General features: G+C 31.4%; 1 protein-coding gene across 3 annotated transcripts; it reads left to right on the top strand.

Annotated features, from left to right (window-relative positions):
• The first annotated feature begins 61 nt into the window (after window positions 1-61).
• Window positions 62-26,626, top strand: 5-HT2A (5-hydroxytryptamine receptor 2A). 3 transcript variants are annotated; one of them, XM_087415323.1, is made up of 9 exons: window positions 62-1,472; window positions 3,088-3,331; window positions 10,191-10,610; window positions 11,324-11,615; window positions 19,162-19,386; window positions 21,635-21,968; window positions 23,904-24,113; window positions 24,181-24,477; window positions 25,956-26,626. In XM_087415323.1, the coding sequence occupies exons 3-9, from the start codon at window positions 10,293-10,295 to the stop codon at window positions 26,197-26,199; spliced, it is 1,920 nt and encodes a 639-aa protein (XP_087271449.1). In that variant the 5' UTR covers window positions 62-1,472; window positions 3,088-3,331; window positions 10,191-10,292; the 3' UTR covers window positions 26,200-26,626. The 3 variants fall into 3 exon arrangements, with proteins under 3 accessions (XP_087271449.1, XP_087271448.1, XP_087271450.1); XM_087415322.1 differs by having other exon boundaries at window positions 23,901-24,113; XM_087415324.1 differs by lacking the exon at window positions 25,956-26,626 and having other exon boundaries at window positions 23,901-24,113; window positions 24,181-24,888.
• The last annotated feature ends 568 nt before the right edge of the window (window positions 26,627-27,194 follow it).

The following is a 27,194-nucleotide window of genomic DNA, read 5'->3' as shown; positions in this document are numbered from 1 at the left end:
TTTATTTCCTTTACAGTCTTCTACATTTTTATAAAAAAATTTCTTATATATATTTTTAATTCCGTTCATAACAAAAAAAAACATTTAGCTAGAATAATTGCTGTGAGTATAGCAACAATTATATTTTATTTTGTTAAGAATTATTTAAATAATTATTAAGTAATGAGACACCATTGAAAGAATAATAATTAAAAAAATACTTTCTTAAAGTTTCTCGATTTTTCCAGACGAGTTTACTGTAACTGTATAAAATTATAGGATGCGTATGGCGATACTGTTGCTCAAGCTTTCGAAGTTGAAAAAGTTTCTTAATTGGCGAAATAACGTGCAATTAACGAAGCGGCTTTACTTAGTACAAAGCTCTCTTCCTTGACGAAATTAAATGCACGTCTTGCTAACGAAAGCGTTCTTCTTTTTTACCCGTTAAGAAGATTTAGGACAGATAGTTGGTAATACCAAATCCTTGTATGCGTTTATAAAAGTTTATTCGTAAAAGTAAATGATGTAACACACAAGAAAACTAATACGCACACACAAATATTTTGAATAATAGCTAACTGTAAAATATGTAAAGGATATTTTAGTAAATTGACATCAATAGTTAAATTAAACTGCTAAGTAAGACGAAACTAAATAATCACACGTAATCATACTATAATACGATAAATAAATTCTGAAGTATTTTAAACAATTACCACAATTTTAACTTTGAAACTAACTCGAGCACGAAGAGAATGAGGATATTCGAATCTCTACCGCGGTCTGAAGTAATTTGCCAACCGCGATGCGGGAAGGAGGTTGGAGCTGAGCTAAGGTTGAATTCACCATTTCATTCATGTAGAAACTTTATTCAAATTCAGTCATCTTCCGTCGCAAATTCGAGTCATAAATCGCGTGGCATGATGCGGCAAAACGAAGAAACAAAAGAAGAAGAAAAAGCGAGCGCGAGGACACATTTACAACACGGAGGAGACCCCGGAAGAATTACGCGGTGGAAAGGAAGAAATCGGCTGCGTCGTAAAGAAATAAGGGGAAGTTCGCGATAATGGAAGGGAAAAGGGAGGAAAACGGAAACGAAAGAAAAAAAGGGAAAAAAAGCGCGAAGGGAGAGATACGGGAAGGGAAGTTGGAAATACCGGGTGGCGCGCAAATTTTTACCGCTCCTCCGTCTCTCGCTTCCGTCCTGCTCGTCTCCTTTCATCTCTCGCCACGCAGCCTCCGTAGCTTCCTTTTCAGTATGATCCGCGCGGTCCGAGCGCGAGCATCGTGTACTCCAGATTGTTATTTCGTTGTCGCGTCGCTTATTTCGTTGCTACGTGAAAAAAAAAAGAACTGAATCTTGTGAAGGGAATCGAAATTGAATTGAACTTATAATGAATATTTTTCAATAAATTATTTTAATGAGTACAGAGACAAGCGATTGCTAGACACAGACATTACTTATTTTAAGGAGTTCAACTGATTTTTGTCATGTAATAGTAATCTTCGTATAAATATTTATTTGCGTTGTAAATATGTAAAGTAAAAAAAAATATCTTCTGCCAGATATTTTCCATGATTTCTAAATAATATCCGATAGTTTGTTTATCGATTCATCGATTTGTACGCATCTTTCAAGTTTTCGATACGTTCTAAATGTATAAAATATACTGCATTATTTTACTGCATTATTTGCATAGCCATCAGTTTTATTATTTTCTGAATATATGTCGAAATTTATTTTATTAAACGTTTCACGAAGCATACCGAAGCATTGAATTTAACAAGTTAACTGATCACGACATTAAACGGGTTGCTTTATTGACTTTCAAAAAGATTAACTAATCCTTTGTTATGGTAATTTTCACCGACATTATTTGCACAATAAGTGCACAAGATGAGTCTTCCATCAAGTACTTTTCATTCTCACGCTTAAATTCATCAAATTCGCGAATTTTCTGAATTTTTATGCTATAAAAAAAAATTCCTAATGGAACTTTCACACTGCGAATAAGAAATGATACATACTATTCTTATTTAACTATTTACACGTAAAAAATAAATTTACATTCTCAACAAATAGTTACCATTGTAATTATTAAATTAATTATTAATTGTGAATCGTGTACCAATTAATTTAATCACTAATAAGTTTTATACAGATCATCATAAATATTGCGAGGTAGATAGAATAAAAAGTTCGTTTTAATATGTTTCGATTTCTATGATTAACAACCTCGTTCATCGAGATTCGTTCGTACTCCGAGCTTTTCGAGCTATCGCGCATAAAAAGTTGGTAGAATCGCGCTACTTTGCTATTCAAATATCGAGCGAGCCACGAGATTTAATAAATCCGATCGGCCGAATTCATTTTGGATATCGAAGAGCCGCGATATCATACAATATAGATTCATGGTTTCGTGAGCTAGAAGATGAAATGCGACACTGAAATTCAAATCAGTTTCTTAGCGAGAGATACTCTTAATATCATGTATAAATCGAATTACGCTGGCAATTAATCCTTCGATTATAAATTTCGATAAATATCTTTTTAAAAATTTATTCATCAATTTTTAATTGTTGTATAATACATAAATTGACATAATATCAGTAGAGAAAGCAGTTATGAATAAAATAAAACAATTTTTTTAAATATCTTTCTGTAATAAAGTTTTTAAACAGCGCACGATAACTTTATTACATAAGTTTATTAAATATTTAATTTCTAAAATTTAGACAGTATTTCCAAAAAAGTTTATTATTTGCACAAATCCTTTCAATGTCGTTTCAATTTATTTGAATTATTTAGTATGCCGTATTATTTTCTTAATTTTTTATCATAGATATATTAACCCCGATAGACATATTATTTGCTAAAAAAATGTATAATTAAAGAATTAAAACGAAAATGTTTTTTAGGTAATGTTAGAGAAAATTCACCACATAAACTCATTTGACCTTTGATGGCTTTCCTATTTGACACTTTCGGCGAAAATTGTCACTCAAAGTCCCTCAGAGAATTTGCGAGAGATGACTTCATAAATGGATTTCTTTTGTAAACGTCTAACATTTAATAAATCATATTTTATCAAAGTCATAAAATTTCAGGAAGGGGATGGAAATAATAGCTCGTATACAAGTAAATAAATATTTGTCTTTATCGTCTCCCGTGAGTGTCCGTAAATTTGAAGAAAGAAAACAATCTCGATTTGTGAAATACGAGTGAAAATTTCAAGTAAAGAAAGTAAGAAGTGTCTCGACTGTGTCTGAGGTTCAGACAATGAACAAACTGTACCGACGACGAAACGAGAGCATCAATGGCGTCGAAACGCGAGCTACAGAAATTGAAAAAGTAAGTGCAATCATAAAAATCGACCGTATACAATCTATACTATTTTTCTTTCAGGATTAGTTCGCAGATATTGTTCGTTGCAGAACTGATTTATTTGCTTCGTCGCAATCTTGTCAAATAAAAAAAGGAACAATAAAAATAACGATATTTTAGGACAATTTTTTTCTTTTTAGTTCACAAATTCCTTGACAGATCTTATAGATTTAAAATGCATAATTTTTCTTAAAATTCTTTGATTCTTAAAAAAAAAGAGATATATATTGAATTTATAATCTTATCAAAAATATATTTGAATGTATCTCTAAAATCTTAATTGTATTTCTCTATTTAGATATTTCACTGAATATAATTATTATACATTTATCACAAAATACATTTATTACAAAATTTTTATATTTATTATTCTAGAAATTATTATTTAAACTGCCATTAGAATTTTCATTCAATCTTAAAGCGAAACTGAAGCTCTAAGATCCAAAATGTTATAAAAATCCATTGAAGGGTTAAAAGAATCTGGGATACATTAAGCATACGTCATTTAGTTGCGAAGAAAAAAGTTATTGTCGTTGGAGCGCGAATTTTAAGTGCCGCCATTTATGTAGATGCAATTCGATTAGCCGCATCTCTACGCGCGAGACTCTCATTAATCTCGCGATCCCTTTATCAGGGAGATGTAGCTATTGATCTCGTTGCTCGTTGCCTCGAGCCTTCCCGTAAACCATTTACTTTCGGCGAAAGTTCGACATTTTATTAGCTGAATCGCATACGACAAGACCTGAGACCTGTTGCTTTAATATCGTCTTATTTTTTTAAGGAGAAAATGATTCAATCACCTTTATGTCCTTTCTAATCCATATCTAGCACTTCTTGTATATAATAATAAAGAATATTATCCATTTGATCGTTTATCGTTACTATTTTTCATTTTGTTTCATTTTATATATAAATCTACCTTAGTCTTTATTTTTCTTTATTTTGTATTTTAATGAATTTCAATTTAATATATTTGATTATTAATACCTGTTAATGCGCATTACGTCGTATTTTCTGTTTAATAAAGGAAATGTATGGATAACAAACGCTATAAGCTTGAATTTGCGATAATACATGGTAAAAAGTCATAATTTCCGGCTTTCTGTTCATGGAAAGCGGAAATAACTGGATTACTGTCGACCTTTTCTCGGGATCCGTTCTTTATTTCTCTCTTTCTCTCCCTCTCTCTCTCTCTCTTTCTCTCTCGGAAAAATTAACATGAAACATCACAATTAATTTGCGTCATTCTGCCGAAAGGATCGATTATCAGAACTCTGCGTATATTATTAAAGACAAATGTTGTTATATATTTAAGAGTCGAGGAATCCTAAAGTTAAAAATATAACACATTTATAATTCTAAGCCAAGGAATTTTTGTCTTGATTATTATTTCATAAGTTATGATTGGTCAGTTGATGAAAAATTCGTCGCTTTTTTATGAATTTTATAATAATAAATTCACAAGAAATGTTATATATAAATATTTATCGATAGTATAATTGCGACTAGTCGAACTTTATTAATGTAATAAAAATGGCTTTTGTAGAAAATTATGGGAGAAATAAATAAATATTTTTCGTCACAATTGATATTGAAACAATCGACATTTGTGACGAATTTAAAAAAATCCAAATAAATATCCTTTTGCCACGACAATGAAAAGATTACTCGATATTTAATTCTAGTTGATTAATAAACTTTAATATGCCGTAAAGGAATATATAGAATTACATAAATATGTACAAAAATTATAATAAAATTTATAATGGAAATATATAAAATTATCTACTTTAATTATTATAATTCTACATATAATTTTTTTAGAATGTAAAATTATAACAATTATAAAAAGCAAGAAAAGAAGCAAAGCGGCGATTATCAGATGTGATTTTAATTATCTTGTGGATTTCGTAAAATAATCTATAACTTTTGTTTTGTACATTAAGTATATTTTTATATTTTAACATTCATATGCTTCTTTAATGCTTTAATGGACGACAAGCTTGCAAAGCTTGAGCACGTACGATCGTGCTCCAAATAAAGAAGAAAATTTATCTCAATACAAAATAAACTTCGTTTAGTTACACAGTAATTACATAGTAATGTAGCTGTTCAAGAATGTTAATGAGCAAATAATTACGAGTACTAATCTCCTTTAATTTCACTATTAAACTTATACCCAATTTGAATTATTTTTAATCATTTCTGTAACTTTGGACTGTTCCTACTCAATATGTCAGTATATAATTTAACTAAAACAATTGAGTTAAACAATCTAACTCAAGAAAATGTATTAAATTTGATTCAAATTTAGTTCATTATTTAAGTGCATATATTAATATAGATGTGGTTTGTTTTGAAGTTAAACAAATCAATATATCCACAGAAGTGAATTGATTTACATTTTGACACATGGAAGTTAAAAATAACAAAATGTTATCCTTATTTCGAGGAATCCTTTCATGTCTGTTTAACAATGTTTAACAAAAAGACAATAATCTATTAATTAATTGGCCACAGAAAATACAGAAACTCTGATAGTATCTTCTTCGTCTTTAGGTACTCCGATATAGTAATTGTTTCGATGACTCTCACTGTCATTGGCCTTAAAAGTGTCAGTAGTCATTGTAAAGCCGTATCACTTTCCACGCGGGACTGCTAATAAATTACATCCGCATCTCCCATTCTCTTCCATCGGTCCTGTTCTCGAACGCGTGTTAACTCATGCTCGTTTTGGTGCGAGCACATCGGTGCTGGCACGGTTCACTTCAACCCTGTTGATGCACTTTCGCGGATCAAGTCACTTAGGCTTCGCGCCTCAGCTTCTTGCAAAATCGAAAAACGCAACCCGAATGCAATTTTGGAATTAAGCTCCAAAATTGCGAATCACGATGGCCGATAGCCGTGCAGTAAATATCTTTTCTAGCATTTTCCAATGTATCGTATTGGAAAATTTGTATTAAATTTAACACGTGTCACTCTATTTAACAGTCCACTCAAATTTATGTATCAATTCGAGTGAACACAAAATGAATATAAGTTAGGTACAAATATTATATAAAAGAATATAAAAAATATTGACATAGTTTGTAAACAAAACGTATAAAGTATTTTTTTTCAGTAAAATAAACATTTATAATACATTACTCATTTATTCACGTACTCATAAATTGTGTTATTTTGACCCTAAGAAATGTTAAATACCAATTTAACACAAACTATTTAAATAACACAATCACAATGTTAAATTAACAATATGTTAAAAATTTCCAAACAAAATTTTGACAAGGATTTGAGTGGACAGTTTCCAACACGAATACGAAATATTTCTTGCTGTGTGTTTAGCAATAAAAGTGTACCTTCATCAAAATGTGTCACAATTATCCAGCAAATACATTTCTCCTTTTCTTTTATTTCTCCTTTCTCTCATTTATTTCTTTCAACGTGAGTAATAATTAATTATTTCTAATGAATTGTTTCATTATACTTGTCATTAATGTAATTTCATCAATGTCATCAATGAATTTGCGATATACTAGCTTACAAATATCTGTATGTATTATTGAATATCATAAATACATATTTAAGATAAGCAAGATGACACATGGCAGCACATATATTGTATTTGAGTTTGCAAGTAACACATGTTACATGCAGGTCGCGCAAGAATAATGTTTATTTTTATACGTGGAAATATTGTGATAGCGAACTTTCGTAAATATAAATAGATCAAGTACTCTTGCGCGCGTCGCAATATTCCGTCACGGCTTTAATGTATCAACTTTATTATTCATGCCCTGAATTAATATATCGTTATCAACTTTCCACGTAAACTCAGCGGAGAGCTGTATCTTCGTATCCGGGGAACAGAAAATCGGTTTTCAGTTTTGCTCGTAAAATTCTACACTCGCGATAACCGCTTTAATTACACTAATTACAAATACCAGTCGACGCGCGAATTTCGCTTCGGCTAAATGAATGAACTGTAGAATAGATGCATCGGTATAAAGCTTTTATTATTAGTATTACTAATCACAGATTTAAGCAATTGATATAAATAAATTATGATTATAAATAATATATATTAACTTATATATGTCATTCATTCCACACCATTTATAAGTAATTCAAAGTTAGTAATTCAAAAGAGACTATAGATATAATTTAAAATTCAAGAGAAAAATTTTAAAAAGTATAATCATTGATTTAAAAATATACGAGCAACTGAGAGTAGTAATATCGCAGTAATTGATGCGTTTGATTTTGACAATAGTATATTTCACTTCTTACATGACAAATCGATATAATGTTTCAGCTCCATTCGAGCCATCTTCAGCGATGAAGTAATTAAGTGTGATATTCTTGGTTAATATCAATGTGATATATTAAATCGCAGAGTAGTAAGGAAAGTCTCTTAATTCCGAATTTAAGAGATTGACTATCAAAAAACTGTACGGCTAAGTGATCGCTAAAGGAAAATAACGAATTAGGCAGTTGTGAATCTTAAAAAGACTTATCCACTACACACTTGATAATATAATAATGTATTAGAAAGAATAGAAAAGAAAAATATTCATTCGGTGCGGTTATGAAGCTGAAACATTCGATCGATTTGTCACACATATATATGTAAGAAGTGAAATATATGTACTATTGTCAAAATCAAACGCACCAATTACTGCGATATTACTGCTCTTATATACCTGTATATTTTTTAATTAATGCTTGTCTTAATATCTCGAGAGCTCACTCTAGATTATTATTGTGGCTTAAAAAGTATATTCAAAATTTTTCAAATTTACACATTTCAAAATTTTGTAATCTGTTAAAATTTTTTTTTAATTTTTCAATCTTTTAGATAACGAAGAGTTATTTTAAAAATGTTGAAAACTTCTACGAAAAATTTAAATAAAAAAAATTCGATTTATAAGATGATATCTTTTATTATTTGTAATGTTCTTAACTTTTAATTCTGACATTTAAAAGTTTAAAATTCTCTCGGTATTGTTAAAAATTTATTAGAAAAAGGAATCAATTAAATGGAATTATTAAATTAATCATAAGATTAACACAATGTCATGGCTTATTTCGAGCTTTAATTAAATTAACTTTGAATTAACAATTAATATAATTAACAATTAATTTAATTAAAGCTCGAAATAAGCCATGACATTGCGTTAATTTTTAAGAAAATATACGAGCATTGTTTACTCCATTTTAATCATAAGGTATTAAAGAGAAGATAAAAGAAGTTACTTTCTGTCGAAAATTCAGTTTTGATTTTATAATACTATTCGTAACGAGTGAACCCGGATAACATGCACCAGCATGTCATTGACAAGCAAGCTTACCGAAGTAGCAATTTGTTCGGGGATCAGCATTGTCGCGAGGTAGAGAACACGGACTGTCGATATCGTGTACGTCAATTAATCCGATCGGTGGGGTTCCAGCAAATAAATAGCAGCCCTGAAGGGGACAGACATTTTTGTAACCCGCCTGTGGAAATATCCGAACGGATCGCAGATCGCACGCGTCCGATCTTACACATTTATCGATGTCCCCGATAGTCTACGAACAGGCGTCGAGCCGATCCTTTGTTTGTCGTGAAAGAGCGGCACTTTATTCGTAAGATTCTATCCGCAATCAACGCGCAAATGGTCGCCTCTCCTTTCCTTTCTGGTGAACGTTGTAAACGCTGTGAGTTCCTGACGATAAAGAAACCGATGACAAAGCCCATTCCGATCTCCGGTAATTAAAAAAAAAAAAAGGTGAATAAAACACAAGACGATATCCCTGAAAAATTAATCTGCTGAAATTAAGCTTGTTTAGTTTTTTATCAATATACTTAGAGACTAAATTATACAGAATTTAAGATTTTTGTGTATCATTTTTAATACATAATATTTCATTTCATTCGATTAATATATTTTTTACGCTCGAATAACTTCGTACTTATTATTTTAAATTTTAAATAGAACAAATGAACCAAATAAATTTCAATAAATCTATAAAAATTTTATTTTAATTTTTTAATCTTTATAAAATCATAAATTAAATTGAAATTTATAAATGTCATTGTATCATTATCAACTTTCCGCGTAAGAGAACCGTATCTCTAGGAAATCTATTTCCAATTTTTCTCATCAAATTCCACACTTGCAATAATCGCTCAAAAATTTAATTACGTGAATTTAATATCGTGTTCTTACTTCAAAAGTAACACAACTAATAAAATGTAATTTTTCATTTATTATGAATTATGAGTCAAATAAAGATTAGTCTATCAATAATAAAAAATAAATTAACTTCATAGTTCATCTGTCAAATAGCAATTTTGTCGTTCTTAAGGTTTTCAAAGAGATCGTAATATCTTCTACAAGAATGTATACATATTTTGAGTTGTGCCACTTTTGTAAATCAAAAGAAAAGTTTTCTACAGAGAATATTTAGAGTTAAGACAAATTTGGTAATGGAAGTTCGAAATATTCTATTTTATTCATTTTTTAACTGTTTAAGATAGATAAATATAAACTCTTGATATTATTTCGAATTATTATATTACTTTTGATAAATTATTCTGAATTTGTTATAATTTCATAAGACATTAAAATCATCATAATTAAAAAAGAATGATTCTTTTAAGAATTATGAAACAAAAATGATAAAAATAACACTTAATACAATATATTGTTTCGATAATTTTCTACCAAGTTCAAAAACAGGTTTTCAGTTGTGTTGAAGGGAACGACATTATTTCCCTCAAACTTTCAATTTATTTTAAGAGAATGACGAGATTATGGATATAAAAGTCTTGTTATTTTTTCAGATTATCTTCAGAAATACTTCAGATCGGCATAAAGACTTCGCATACACGTGTTATCGATCGTGACTGAAGGTCTTAATCCCAAGGACTCCATCGAGGGTCGTCATGCTGGCTTCGGAGGGCAATTTCACATCTTGGGCCAATAACTGGACGACGCTACTGCACCAGGTGTCCTGCAACGACACTCTTTCGGGTTGTGCCGAAGAGTGCGACATCGTTTCCGCCGGATTCGATCATCTTTGCACAGCGCTCGAGAGAGGAACATTCACCGCTTCTTCGATGACGCTTTTTTGTACACCTTGCGATTACGCGAGTTGTAACGTCAATGTGTCCTTACTCCTAAATGGCCTCGAGAGTATTGAGGGCGTCTTTCTATCTAGGATACCGACCAGGAATTGTAACGTCACATCCATCGAGGAGGAAGTAAGTTTTCTTAGAAAGTAAAGACATCAAAGTATCAAAATTTCCAGGTTGAGAATTTAAAATTCGCATAGTTCAACTTAGAGTTTGAAAATATAAGAAAGAACACTCGAGGATGAATTAGCTTATAGAAGATAAGCATCTTACGATTTCAAAACTCAAAGAATTAAATATTAAGAAAATTCAATAAAAAGATAGAATATAATTTCAAACATCGAATTTCTTTAATTTAAATTTTTCATATAAGTTCTCAAAATTCTTTTTTTAACTAACCTTTAAAGATTCAGACATCATAAATAATTGAAAAAACATTTTTAATAGGTTGTAAAATTTTGAAATGTATAAAAATGTGAAGTTATAGAAATTGTTAAATATAATATTTGATTGCAAATTATAGTATAAAAAACTAAAGTATAAAACATCTTATATAAAAAAATCTTATATATAAAAAATTTTAAATATCCTTTTTATTTAACATTTCTTTTTTGAATCTCAAATTATATCTATTCACTTGAACATTTTTCCCTCGAAGCGATAAAGTTATTCGATTTCCGTCCAAGGGTGACATGTAAAGATCTTCATTTCGAAGACGAGGGACGATATTTCAAATCCGAGACGACACTTAAAAATTGTCGCTTTTCGTTTTGACATCTTGGAAATTTCAGCCATCCATCTCAGACGCAACGACAATATCCCGAAATATCCCGGTGTTTTAGATTTTGGAATGTTCGCCCGCCGGAAGCATCGCCGAGGACCTGGCCGTGTCTTGCTCGCACCGATCTAGAATCGACAGTACGGGAACAAAGGCACGTCGATTTGATTGGAGCTTCTTATTCGTGGCGGTGTTCATAGTTGCTGGAGGACTGGGAAATATATTGGTTTGTCTCGCAGTGGGCCTGGATAGAAAACTCCACAATGTGACGAACTACTTTCTACTATCACTAGCCGTGGCTGATCTTCTTGTCAGCCTCTTCGTCATGCCTCTGGGTGCCATTCCTGGCTTTCTGGGTGAGTTATGAAAAGACCTTACGAATTTGCCTCTCTTTTATTTTTCAATTTTTATCTCCCTTTGAGCCCTTTTAATTTTCAGCTGTAGAACCTTTGCGCACAAAAAAGATGTTTTCTAGTAAAATATTTACTATTAATTGAGAGCAAAGGATACATAAAAGAAATTTTTATAAACATAATCTTGGAGATTTTGTGAACAAATAACAAAGTGCAAAAGTTATTTTTATCAAAAAATTATGAAATATTAATTTTTGATTTGTCGAAAATCAAAGATATCTTTTTAATTCCAGTGGCATTTCTTTGTAAATAGTAACTTCATCGATTAAATTTTTAACACAAATTTAAACATAAATTTTTTTTGGAAATAACAACAGAAAAACTAAATTTTTCGGAAAATTGTGAATTTTATTACTTCAAAAGATAGAAAAAAGATTTTTTTAAACTTCCGTAACATTCAACGTGTAATTTTTTTTTAAAACACGTATTAAAAACATATCTTTTACTAAAACTTTTAATAAAATTATTTTTTGTAACTTTTTATGAATCATTTTCTCACAAAATCTCTAAAGATTTATAAAAAGTTTTCTTATGTACCTTTAATCCTCAATTAGCAGTAAACACTTTACTGGAGGTGCCTCCTTCCGTGCGCAGAACTTTTATAATCCCTTAATAAAATAAGACGTACGTATATCAAGGAGCAAGTAAATATCATATAAAAAATATTTCCAAATATCTTTTCGAGTATTTTAAGATGCTAGAAAAATATGGAACGGCACGGAATGAGAAAGGACAGGAATATTTAAAGTAGAAAAGGACATCTGCTACTTTTATAATCCCTTAATAAAATAAAACGTATGTATATCTCAAGGAGCAAGTAAACATCACATAAAAAATATTTCCAAATATCTTTTCGAGTATTTTGAGATGCTAGAAAAATATGGAACGGCACGGAATGAGAAAGGACAGGAATATTTAGAGTAGAAAAGGATATCTGCTGCTTTTCCGCTGAGTGTCGCGAATAATGGGTGTACAGTGGAACAGTGCATATTAGCGGCGCGTCGTAGCGGAATTTTAGAAGGACCTGCGTAGCGACGCGCGCGATCAGATTACGCTCGTAACACAATCCGAAGCTTAAGACACCGTGGTACAGTAGAACAATGTGGAAACGAGAGACGATGCGCTCGAAAGGTCTGTTTATACGCTCTTTCTTCCTCCCCCAACCTCCCCCCCCCTCTCCTCTCTCTCTTTCTCTCGCTCTCTCTATTTTGATCTCATGTCCTCTACCATGAAGTTCCCTAACAATCATGTAAATTGTCCGGTGATTAATATTAATTGAATTCAAAACTGCATCACTGCCTACAAAATTTAATCATTAATTTTTAAGTGGTATTACAGATTAGAGTTGAATTGTTAACTTGCATATGCATTTGTGTGTGTGTGTGTGTGTGTGTGTGTGTGCTCTCTTCAAATTTTTAGAGTAAGTGTCATTTTGAAGAATGAAATTCTCATTCTTAAAAATTGAAAATTGAGTCAGTCTTTTTCAGGGATAATTTTTAAGGAAATTGTTTTCACACTAAATATTTATTAACTCAAATTATTCTACACTTTCACAAAGGTTAGGATGTAATATTGTACTCTCAGAACTTGCATCTCAATGAGAACCAACGTTTGCACGTTAATCAAAGTGTTATTTGACCACTAGCATAGTATTACTTGTTTTTACAAACTCTGTGATTGTTTCACCCCTTACATAATCAATAGTTGTAAAACAGAGTATGTAACTTGCTCACAATTTCTAATCCTAAATTAAATATTTGTCCGCTATAGCTTTTGTATTCCCTTACTTTTTTTTCTATTTTATTATAAAAACTAAATTAAAATGTAATCAACATTTTTTTTGTTCAAATATAAAAAGCATCAAAACCTAAGAGATAAATATATTTAGTTTATTTTTTACAAAAAAGAAAAGGGAAACATTTATTAAAATGTTTGAGCAGTAGTTATTCAGTATTTCAGTCAAGAATAGACTATCGGTTTCAAAATGATCTTTAACAGGTTAGTTTATAATAAAATACAAATGACATCTTTTGTCCTGCGAACAATCGGTTGGCTCGCCCTCCTCGCCTCTGGCATTGTCGAGGAACGACTTCATCCGCGAGTTTTCGCGTCACGTGCTTGTGTTCCATTCTTCACGCGAAACGCGCCGACGACACGCGAGGCATTAGCGGATTCATCGTCGCAGCTCGTTTATCTCGCGAACGAGACAGCTTTTGCTCTGCGACCTGAAAGGAGTAATTTCCAGCGTATCTGGGTCCTGAGAATTTAAAATCCGGGACAGAGTGACGACACGCGCTATTCGATTCTATCAACTCGTTAATATGAAACTCTATTGAAGTATCTAGATACCAACTTCCTTCAACTTCTTAAATTGTCGAGTCTAATGCCGTTGCAATGAAAGTGCTCGTACTTTGCAGTTCCAATATCTCGATATTGCACAGTACGCAAGATTTGCGATATTTCCTCGGGTTGTATTCGCATGAGAAAAAAAATATCTTGGGTCTCCCGAATCTCCCTTGGGTGGAATCGTCAATTCTCATATCATTAAAATTAAAGAGATCAAACTTTCAAACTTTTGCACTTTCAAATTTCGTAACACAGATTTGGATCTGAAATTTTTCCTCTTTTGAAACTTTAAACCAGCGAATCTAAAATTTTTAAGTTTGTAATATCCAAAGTGTATTTCTAATCATGCAAGAACCTTCTGTTATATATATAAATGCTTAATGATTATTTAAAAATACGAAATAATGATACAGCAATTATTGAAGATACATCCTAAAATCGAAAGCGAAAGTATAAAATGTTGTAAATGCCATTTTTTAAATTTTTCAAGAGCAAAATACTTATTTTTTTTTTAATCACCACTTTCAAGAATTCTATAAAAAAATTACCGTAATGACTAAAGACATGAGCAATGTTTGCAAACTCTTTTAATTAAGTGATTCTAATTTTTTAAAAATCATATTAAAGTTTTCAAAAGTTCAAAACACTGTAAGTCCAAGTAAAATTGTCAATTGCGCAATGAACTTCTCTAACATTTTGAGTTAAACTATCCATTTTTCTCCGAATTGTATCAGCACTTCCCAAATATTAGTATATGATAGAAACATTGCATTTACAACCCATTCACACAAAAAATCGCATTTTCACAATTTTGACACTTACAACAATATTTTACCGTGGCGCTCTTCAATTCTAACTCTACCCAATCAATAGATATTTCTTTACTTTGCCCAATATATTTTACAGTCATATCGTAAAAAAATATTTTCGTTTGTTTTGTACGCTGAAATGTCTCGGATATATATATATATATATATATATATATATATATAGAAAATAAAACGGTAGCATTAAAAAGTAGCAAAGAAAATTGGAGATATAACATTTAATAATTCTCGGCATCCTTGATCCTATTACGAGGTGCCGTGATGCACTAATTAATTCGCGTTTCGACTGAAATTACTGCGAGCAACGAAGCACGCCGTATGGCGATTAAGTACTTTCGAGTGTCCAATTTACCTTGGCTCGATGACAGCCTACAATTATCTTCGATGACGCTTATCCATCATAAATCGTTTCGAAATTCATCTCCAGCATATCATCACATTTTATATAAATAATACATATAATTATCAAGATTTTAACAATTAATCTAGTTTATTTATAAATAAATAAACGTAAGATAATAAGTGCCAGAGGAATTTCAAGGACAGCATTTACTTAGCATCAAAAATTATAAAACAATAAATATTAAATGCTTTTCGAAATTATTCTATAATAATTATTTATTTCGATTTTATTATTATTATTATTGTTATTATTGCGTTCCTATTTTGATGTTTAATTAATCATCGTGATGATGAAACGGTGTCGTCAATATCTCAGGTAGATCAAAATTCGTGATGAAATCATCGAAAGCGTGAAATTTAGAGCTTTTTTCAGCACGCTCGTTATATTCATTAAGTTGCGGTTCATTTCCAACGTTTATTTTCATATTTTCACGAATATATGCCGCGAAAACGGCAGGAAGTGCATTACCAGCACGTATGTGGCGATGCAACCCGACGCGTATGCACCTTGTTACGGCAATGCGCATCGGCGCGTAACAGGGCCTTTGTGGTTGAAAATTGGCAAACTCGCCACCTCGGAGCTATGCGAATATTTCGTATTCAACGGCATATTTCGTATTCGCGCCTTCACGTACGAACTGTCGGCTACTCTCTTTCGCATTCCAATTCTTTCTTGCGTATTTCCGGGGAAGCCTACAAAGTTTCCGCCGCTGACTTCTCCAATTGATAAAAGAATGAGAACAAATCCTCTATGCAACGGAATTAATAACAATTGCGAAGCAGATAATTGTCTTCATAAATTATCTCAATAGAATTATTAATGTATGCAATATCGAGAGGTTTTAATGATTCGACTTTCTTCTTTAGACGAATCTATCGTGCATTTCGAATTTTGTTTCAAGTTTTATTTCAATTTTATTCATGTTTGTTCTAAAGTTTGTGCTTTTAGTTATCAAATTTTAGTACACTTTAAGATTTAATTGTTTTTACATTTTGGTTCCAAAATCAATTAAATCCTTTCAGTAAAAGTAGTCAAGTGTATTATAGTTTAATAAACAAAAATTGTATGAAAGAAACAGAAATTTCTCATGTCATATATATATACTGATTAAAACAATAAATTTTTCTTAACTTTTCAAAAAGAGAATCGTATTGATAAATAAAAAAATTCCAAGACTTTTTGTTCTCGTCAGAAAACATTTCAAATGGAAATACTTTTGCAAATGGGTTACTCAAATGTAATTCGCGATATGTACTTATAATTTTAATTTAATCGCTATTCAAACTGTCTTTGATCAAATATTAAACATATATTATACCGAAAATCTGCGTCATCCAATATCACCTTGAATGTCAACGTTAGAATTTTAGAATATGCTATAACATTAGCAGATTTTCTTACTTCATTTATTCTTATTTTTACTTTTGTTCTTCACGTTTTTTTTTTGTTTGCGTATTTAGATCTTTATTGCAGTGTGTCTGCTCATCACGCCGTGCTTTAATCTGTTACTAATGAAATTCCTCGCAACGTAGTCTCCGAGGAGATCTTAATATAATGCGACTATGCAAATTTTTGGGGTTACTATGCGTCCTCAGAAATTCTGCGCTTCCCGCCTTAATTCTCACTATGAGTGCAGCGCACTACAGTAAGAGACGACGGATTAAGTTGATCATTTTAATTGGATTAGGATCCATGCCGGTGGATTAAAAGAAGAAATCAAACTTTGAAGTATTCGCGATTCTTGTTCAAGTCGTTAAGTGTTACTCATTCTAAGCTATACTTACAATATCAGATTTTATGTAATAACAAATTCGATACGATAAAAATAAGAAACATCGTAAAACAGAATGATAAAATTATTGTTTGAACTAGGGATATCCGAAAAGTATCCGGTACCTTTTTATCGGATAGCCGGTCGGATATTATTAGTATCTAGGAATATATCCAGTTGAAATTTGATATCATTAAATTATTGATTTCTTTCTTATACAAATGTTTTCTTATACAAATTCTAGAAATAAGTATGCATATTTATGATGCTATAATATCTTATACATTGTTGCAAAATTAAATTTTTTTCCCTATAGGCGTTTTTTTTTTTAGAAGACACTTTCTCGGATATCCGGAAAATGTCGGATATTCGACTCGAAGAAATTGCCTTTTCGGATATCCAATCGGATATCTGATGTTATATTCTATCCGGATCTCCGATATTCGGTATCCGGTAATTTTACGATCCGGTGCATTCTTAGTTTAAATAATCCATCATCATATGGTCTAATCGTATAATGTTTGTGTAATCCCTAGAATAACACCGAGTAACTGCATACGAGGTGTTGCATTCAGTTGTATTTGGAAAATTTCAGGTTTGACTTTTAAGTAAACATTCTTCGAAAATCAAATATTAGTATCAAGTGATACGATTTATTTCGCGAAATGTTCAAACCATATAAAATGTTTATAAATTTTTTTAATGCGTAAAGAAATATAAAATTATGTTTAGATAAATTTACTCAATCAAGAAATATCAAAATACATGTATTTACATACACATATATATATATTATATATATATATATATTTATTTATTTATTTATTCGCCCCACCTTTTAATTAGAAAATAAATAAACGAATGATTAATGATAATCAATAAATAACCAATAAATCTCATTGAGTCGTAGACCGCTCGAGAAGATAATAATAAGATCATAAATTCTCGTAAGAAATAAGAGCAAACGTCCAGATCCGACTTCCGAAATTGTGAACATTTATCAAGTCATAAACAGCTATGAATACAGCCCTAAAATGTTCCAGACGTATCAACGGACTCTTCAAGTTTCCACAAATCTTTGAAGCGATAAAAATACATCGGCAGCTCGGAGAATTTACGTGTGGAAAATGACGGTTTGTGTAACGCATTTCCGACATTTGACGTCGTTTGATGTGCCCATTCATTGCGTCACGGGAATGCATCGTACGTTCCCGCGCATTTTTTCACGCGTTCTGGCTAAGTCTCTATATATGCAATGAGGCTTATCCCTAGCCTACTTTCTCGTTATCATTTCTACGAAAAAAAGCACAAATTTCTAAAAAAATGCCGAACAAAAGTCGAAAATCCCGAAACAATTCAGCACTTGAATCTGAATCCTTTCTTGTCATATTTTAATAAAAAAGTAGCATAAAAAAATTTACGTAAAATTTACTATTAATTCTCTTTTCTGCGCTTTTTCATAGATGAAGAATTACTGTACAAAAAAAAATTTATGCAAAGTAAATTATAATTTTATTACTACAAACTTAATTATAAGTCTTCAAAAAAAGTACAATATTGCAGAATAGAAATAAACTTTAATCAATTATTATTCCAATTATTGTAATAACTTTAAAAATTATTTTGATTATAAATTATTCGATATTTTGTCCGATGTTTTAATACATATTTCAAATACGACTGAAATTTGAATACAGTTTAAATTTCTTTCTACTTTTTAATCAATGTTTTCTGAACTAAAAGTTGAAAAAGGAAGCTGTTATTTCACATTCGTTGCTTTATGTAGATTATATATACATGTGAAAGTTTATAATATTCTTAAATATGAAAAAAACTTTAAGAATATAAAAAAAAAGTATCATGTTATTTTTCACGTAATATCAAACGTATATATAATATTTTGAGAGAATTTAAATTTAAATAGCTTAATTACCACATATAAATTATTACATACTATAATAAAATTGCCATCTTTTTCATAATCTTCCTTGTCCAAATATACGAGCGTACGAGAATTTCGAAATAAGCTGTTCAATTTTGAAGCTTGACATAATAGACAGCCTAAGAAGTTCATATCAGATAACACGACACCTTTTCGCCCCCGACCTGACATCCTAGCTTCTCGTATTTTCGAATTTTCAGGGTATTGGCCGTTCGGCGTGGTGTGGTGCAACGTATACGTGACGTGCGACGTGTTGGCGTGCTCGGCGAGTATAATGCATATGTGCTTCATCTCCCTGGGCCGTTACCTGGGTATACGTAATCCGCTCAGGACACGTCACACATCCACGAAACGAATGGTGGGCTTCAAGATCGCCGCTGTCTGGCTATTGGCTATGCTGGTCTCCAGCTCCATCACGATGTTAGGTAAATTACCCCTTTCCTCTTTACTCCCTTCATATCAGCAGCGGGGCGATCCACGGGGACCACCCCCGTAATAGAAAGCCCCCAATATGGATCAGCACGTTTCTCATAAAACGAGTAAGTACGAGCGCGATGAAAACGCGTAGAATTGGCAAACAATTCCCGAGATGAAATGTATTCGAGAAACGGAAACTATGACTGCCGTTTCATGTTTGCTCACACTCATAGAATATACAATTCTCTTTATTCTGGGTAATTCTATTCCAAGATAAATCGTCCGTTGTGTTTATCTTTTGTGTTAACGTTTATGACAAAAGGATTGTATTAAGGATTTTCGTTCATAAGAGTGATAAATAATGGGATTTTATTAGATCTCTCATTTTTCTTTGTAAAGTCACATTGCGAGTGCGCGCGCGCCCATTCTAAAATTTTGAAGTGAATTAAATCTCATATTCTCGGCAAAAACTCTCCGAAAGAACATATTATTTTATGAGGAACTGCATCGTACCTCTTGCGGAAAATTTAAATCCTAAACCGATTATGCATATTAGTGAACGAATTTTCTGACCTAATAGATATTTTCTTGCCACTTAAGTATAAATTATAATTTGATAACTTCAGTAATATATTATAGTGTCTCAGTTCGCCTTTCTTCTCTTTTGATATATATATATACATATATTTACTGTTTAAAAATTATTTACTGTTTATATATATATATATATATATTTGATAATGTTTGCTATTTTTAAACATTATTTGTAAATAATGTACTCTCCCCCTAAAAGACTGTCCATTTATAAAATTAAATAAATATACGGTATTGTAATACACATAAAATATGAGTCTCTGCGATCGTTAATGCGTAAATTATATATGTGCATAACTGTATATTCATAAAGCGATAAAACATAATTTGCAAACAATTAAAATGTATATATTTACCAAACGAAGTTAATTGCAAACATTTCGACTCTGGGTTTAAGTCCTCTTCAGTGTGGAAACTAGATTATTTTACATTTTCGCAAATTGTGACAAAGTAAAGGTGAGAAGATACGAGCGATGCCTCGACGGATCGATAGAGGACCTCGCGTTTTTACGAGCCGATAATTTTCACTGTATTCTCGCGAGATGAAGAGCGAAAAAGCGTGACGTTGCCGCGATGCTTTATCGGCATGATACACGTTTATCAAGACTCTCGATGGCCGTCCTAATCGATAATAGAGACTAACCTCTTTCCTCTTTTTCACCTCTTGTAATGCAAATAGCCTAATAGAAATTCTAATTAGTTGAATTACATCAAATTTCTCGGAATATTCCTAATCCCACATTTGCTCTCTTGTTAGAGAGGCTCGATTGCTCAAGTTAGCGATGAGGTTGAATTATTCGTGAAAATAATTTCTTTTTGATGTATGTATAGAGGAAAGAAGATGGCTATGAAATAGATGGGAGGTTGCATGTGGAATATCACGATATCTTGTACAGTTTTTTACGCTGCATTCTGAGAGCAACCGTCGAAATTATTTCTTCACAGTCTGCCTATAAACGTTACAATATATCCACTGGTTGTTAATGTTTACTGTGTTGTCATAAAATACTGCATTTTAGTTTTACAGGTAGCAGACAGTTTTAAAACTGCGTGTTTTCTATTTACGTATGTTAGTATTAATTTTGTAACTCAGTCTGGCTCGAAGGTCTTGAACGTAATTTTCAAATGAATTAAATGAACTGAAGTAAATGCTAACGAAATGTATGCGTGTATCTGACGTTTAAAGTTATATTGTATACTAGTTAATAATTCCATATTCCATATTCTTCCTCCAATTCTATAACTGCAACCTTTTTTCCCTCTTAAATTTTTGTAACAGTATAATTGGCATCATTCTATAGCTGACAAAATTGTATCAGATGTAATCATGTCACATAAATATTTATTGATACTTGTAAGTTATATATTTTAATAAAAGAAAATAGTATTCCATAAAATCTCCTCCTTCCTCTATCCTTGTCATTTAAAAAAAAAACCTTTCAAAAATCCAATTATAATTTCTAAACACTTGAAATAAAATCTGTTCCATTTTACGTTGAAATATTAAAATGTGAAACAACGATTACAAGGTGACGATTCGAGGGGATACGCTTCGGGAAGAGATCCCGAGAAGCTTGACGGGTAATCGAGAGCTTCAATCGACAGCTAATTAGAGACGAGAATAATCAAGGCGTGACGAGATCTCAATGATTGTTGTTCCAGGCGTAATTAATCCCTCAAACATCATGCCACGCCCGGGAGTGTGCGTCATAAATAATCGAGCGTTCTTCGTATTCGGCTCCCTGATCGCCTTCTACATTCCTATGATCGTCATGGTGGCGACTTACGTTCTGACAGTACAACTATTGCGCAAGAAAGCCCGATTCGCGGCTGAAAATCTGGAGGGAGATCAATTTCGTCGGCTAGGCGGCAGATACGCGTCTGCGAAAACGATATCATCGACAGCGTCCAGTTCTGCAACCGCAACCACCACCGTGCGACCGTCAACCTTGGCAAGACACATTCGCACTTCCGACTGCAGTGCAGAAAACGAAAGGTGAGAATTCAATTATTTTTAAAATCATTTTTCCCCAAAATAAAATCTTGTGTGAAGGAAATTGGACCTTCGTTTCATTTTCTCTTTCGAAAAAATCATCCCTTTTTACTATACGATTAAGTTTGGAAATACCTTCTATATTACAATTAAAATATATGAGCCAAAAAATGCGAAAGACAAAAATAAAAAACAAAAAAGATATTGGAATCTTTGAATTCCTTAACATCCCTTGGTGTTAATGAATTGAGAATTTCAGCTATGTACAAGTTATAAACCAAGATTAATATCAATAAATAAAATCGAGGAAGAAAAGTGAGTAAAAAAAATCCCCTTTTTTCTCTCTTTTCTATAACTAAACTAATTTCTTATTTTTTTATGAAATCTTTTCTTAATTTTTCAAAAAAAGGACTTATTAATAATTTAAATGAGAAAAATTGTTTCGCTTGTAAGCTTTTTCGCTTTTCCCAAAAATATTTTTAATGAAGATAACTACTTTTGCAAATGGCCTCATATTATTCATATCAGATGTTTTATGTAATTAAATTATAATGTAAAATTTACATAATAATTGTAAATTACATATAATTAGCATGTAGATACATTCACAGATATTATCTATAATTAATTACAATTAACGTAAAAAAGAAATTACATCAAAATAAATGTTGAAACAGAGAATAAATGTTAAAAAGTTAATTAAACGCAATTATACTTCTTCATTACTTCATACTTTTATTATTTCTAGAAAGAAATAAAATTAAATTTTTTATGATTAATATAATTATATAATTATAAGTATATTTATTAAATAAATAAATTTAAAAATAATTAAAATAAATTTACAGCTATATAACACTACTTTATTTATGTTAATCATTCATCGAACTGCGTTTCTATTTTATGCAAAGCAAATCGCACGTGTAACATCCCTGATATCAATGCGAAGCGACGATCCACGAGTCTATGCATCTTAAATCAAGCGTCGCAACGCAATGGTTAGTGCGAGACCGTGAATTAATACGTTCCCAACTTTCCTCATTATAACGTGTCAATTTTTAATCGTGAACTTTCAACAATCTGCACAACTAACAACATTGCCATGTTATTGCTATTGCAAAATAAATAGTAGAATAAAAGAAATAAGTAGTTTTATTGTCTGTAAAATACGTTGTATTAGATCACTCAGATTGTGAGAAAAGTGTTCTGATTAAACCAACAAGAAGACCCAACAAGAATGACATTTTAATAAAATCAAATAGAATTTCTGGTTGGTTTCACCAAAATGCCTCATTCTTGTTAGGCCTTTTTGTCGATTTAATTAGTTATCATAATCAAAATTTTTACTGGGTCTCAGCAAAATGTTATTCTTATTGAGCCTTTTCATTGATTCAATCGAAATATTTTTTAGTGATGTAATACGAAATATTTTACAGAAATGAAAGCTACATTGTTTATTTTGTGTCTTTAATTTTGCAACAGCAATAACATGGCAGTATTGGTTTCGTGCGCAGATTATTGAGAGTTTACGATTAAAAATTAACGTGTTGATGAAAAAAAATTGGGGACGCATTATCAATAACTAAAAAATCTGTTTGATCCTACCAAAACGCCATTTTTGTTGAATCATTATAGTTGATTTTCAGAATTGAGTTTAATCAGAACAATATTCATAGTAACGGAAATAAAACTATTTTACTTTATAAAAGAATTTGTTTTAATTAAAATAATCATAGATAATAGCATAGAAAGAAACTATTTACTCAATATTTTTTTTATTGATATTAATTAATAGCAATCTTTGTATTGTCATGTAAAAAATTTAATTCTAAATAAAGATTAATTGTGAATAAAGTAACAGTAATAAAGGAATGTTTGGTCTACGAAAAACAAAAGTTTCCAGGGGATTTAGAAAGTTCCGTTTAATTATTGAAGCAGCGACAAATGTGGACGTGTGAGAAAGGTTCTGCCGCATTTGAAGTTAGCAGAAGTGAACGGCGCCGGAAGTCCCGCCGCAGGACCTCGGCTCAAGTCGAAAGTGGATCAGATGACCCAAACGCCGGAGAACATCGCGCGCGAAACACGGAATTTCACCCTGAGGGCCCTGAAGCTGCAATTGAACGTTACGCCGACCACGCTAAATCTCAGGTAGCCATTTCTCCAAGGAATCTGGACATTAAAAATTCCGCATCCTTGAAAATCGGCATTCTTCAAGGTTTCTAGCGGGCCGAACGAAAAAGAGATCCCTGGCCGCGAATGCGGTCGCGACTGAGCAGAAGGCCAGCAAAGTCCTGGGACTGGTGTTCTTCACGTTCGTACTGTGTTGGGCACCGTTCTTCCTACTTAACATTTTCTTCGCCGCGTGTCCCAAATGTCCCGTGCCAAGACACGTAGTGGATACGTTCCTCTGGCTGGGCTATGTGTCCTCGACAATCAATCCGATCATCTACACTATTTTCAACAAGACTTTCCGAGCCGCGTTTATTCGCTTATTGAAATGCAAGTGTTCGAGGTAACACAATTATGCTTCCTCTTCATATAATCCGAATAGTAACTAGTATTTTAATGCATGTCAATATTCGGTCACAATTGGTCATTGACGTCACAACGTCAATTACGTGACATATATTTAACATTAACTTTAACACGTCAAAAAAACTTTACCTCAATCACGATAATATATAAATGTTAAATTTATCATGTATTCTATAGAGTATAGGTATATGTAAGCGATTTTCGTGTCAAAAGAGGAATATTCATTTTTTGATCCTATCCTACTTTATGTCCTTTCTAAATTTTGTAAAATATTCATAAAATATTTATTTATTATATATAGAAAAGAAACGTCTTAATAAGTACATATTTTATAAATATCTGTTATATTAAGTATAAATGTAAAATAAATTTTTTTCAAATTTGTAAATTTTTTTTTTAATTTAATCCAAAAAGCGTATTTTGAAAATTTATTAGAGAAAAATTAATATTTTAAAACATAATCCAATTATTTTAAACTTATGCGCAATCTTAAATAAGTCTCTGATTATATTGTCTGAAACTACAGTCACGTGAAATACAATTTCATATCTTCTGTCATGCATGCTGCTCAATAGTACATTGTAAATAGTACAATTCACTACAGGAATCGCTACTGCGCATTAGAAGGTTTACGCAGCATACTGAACTGCTTGTAGGATGCCAGGCAACATGCATGTCAGAAGATATGAAGACACGAAATTACATGTTACAGAACATGAGAGAAACTGCAAGTCAAAAGGCATTATATGATTTTAACTTTAGAAAGCAAAAGGAACATCAATAAAGTATTTTATTTGCATATAAAAGAACATGTTTATTTAATTACAACTCTCGACTGTTGAATTTAATGTCAACTAGATGTAACTCTGCGTTTTAAGAATATTATTGAATTACTGAAGATGGCCAGATTGTGGCCGAAACGTTTAATGTTTTAATTAATGTAATAATAATTAAATATCACAAACTATAACTTGTGCTGTGGTTTTTTATGCTATTATTTTTTATATGTATTTTATTTGCATCATTTGAAATTTAAAATAATGTCTATTTTGACTATAATGACGTTTTTAATCTGTGACTTAAAACCGTCAAAAATACATCATTTTTAGTTAACTTTGAAAATATGTAACGAATAAAATTCGACGTTATCACGTTGGTTGTTTACTACTTGGAAAATTTTTCTATATTCTTAACACGCAATATTAATTCAATTCGATTTAATATTATTTAATTTTATTAATTAACTTATTATATTTTCCAACAATACAACATTCAGAAACACTGCTTAAGCCTTCGATTTTCTCTAATCAGATTTTTTGAACAAATAAGCTTCAATTGACCAGAAAATTTAATAAAAGTCTAATTTATATATCTAACAGTTCCTGTTAGACATATAAATTCCTTTCATAAAACAAAGAAAGAAAGTATATTTAATGAAAATATTAACTCTATTAGATCTACGAGACCTTCAAGATATCGCTCGGTTACTGGAAGCGGAAGAGGAGCGGTAGGCCTGTGCACATCGGGTGCTCTTCCATTGGCCATCAGTCTTCAAGGTACACCATTATTAACACCAACACCAAATCCTACATCGACGCCGGCGTCGGGAAGCTCGTTTGTCACAATGATGCACCGAACGCCAAGCTCTCTATATCAAGACACCTTCTTCATTCACGAACGCGATCAAGACGATCATTAAATCTTCATAGATAATCCATGAGATCAACGCTGCACAACATGATTTTTGTCCTCTCCATGGAAACAGACAATCTTAATTGAAGAATTAATGTACATAGAATGTAAATAAAGTTTGTTTTAGCTTAAGTAACTATGATACCCTCTGCTTGTTACTTGGAAACTATGCGCGAAATTTCGGTTCGAGATTCTAATTCTGCTTCCTTAAGTCGACTGCAGTCACCTAATTAATTAAGTTTTCTGACTAATTAACATCAACCAAGAAGTTAGAAGGAAGCTTTAAGTTTGTTGTGCAGTGTTATCGATCAAAAAGATAATTCGCAAATAATTTTCTTTTTGCGAATTCTTAAAGTTGCTTAATATCTATCTATTGTAGAAATCGAATTTAAATATCCATGTACGAAACGAAATAAAATAACAATACTATTTTAGCTTGAGCTCAATTATTCTCTTCCACAAATCAATTTTTTTCCTTAATTTTGATTTCTAAAACAATCTTTTTGCTTAACGTAAAAAATGTAGCAAAAGTCACAAGCTTCTTTTTATGTGTAGAAGTTTATGAGTGTACATCAAACTCAGATCTGTAGCTTCATTAAGCCTACAAATATTTGCAATTATCTCTGCAGAGATTAAAAAGATATTTTTTCATTTTTTAGTAAAAGGAATAAATTATAACAAAAACGACAACAAAATTGAACCTGTATTGTCATAAAGTCTAATATTAGGGTAATTAATTGTAAGAAGTAATAGAACTGTAAGAATAGAATATTATTATTATTATTATAAAAGAAATAACGTACAAACAGTATTGAAGCTGCCACCTAACAAAATTTTCTACAAATAGAAATTGGAGTATCCTCCATTGATAATTCAACCTCTCCCTTTATTTCATCAACCCTTTAGCAATTAAAATAATCAACAATCGATATACGAGTGCTATATGTAATCGTTCGTATGGAATTTAGTTCAATTTTATCAACATGAGAACAATCTTGTCTC

This window comes from Acromyrmex echinatior, chromosome 17 (genome assembly GCF_024713525.1).
Source record: "Acromyrmex echinatior isolate Ae372 chromosome 17, ASM2471352v2, whole genome shotgun sequence".
In the NCBI taxonomy this organism is placed as follows: domain Eukaryota; kingdom Metazoa; phylum Arthropoda; class Insecta; order Hymenoptera; family Formicidae; genus Acromyrmex; species Acromyrmex echinatior.
The sequence above is the reverse complement of the archived record's forward strand: the minus strand, read 5'-3'. Positions and strand labels throughout refer to the sequence as shown.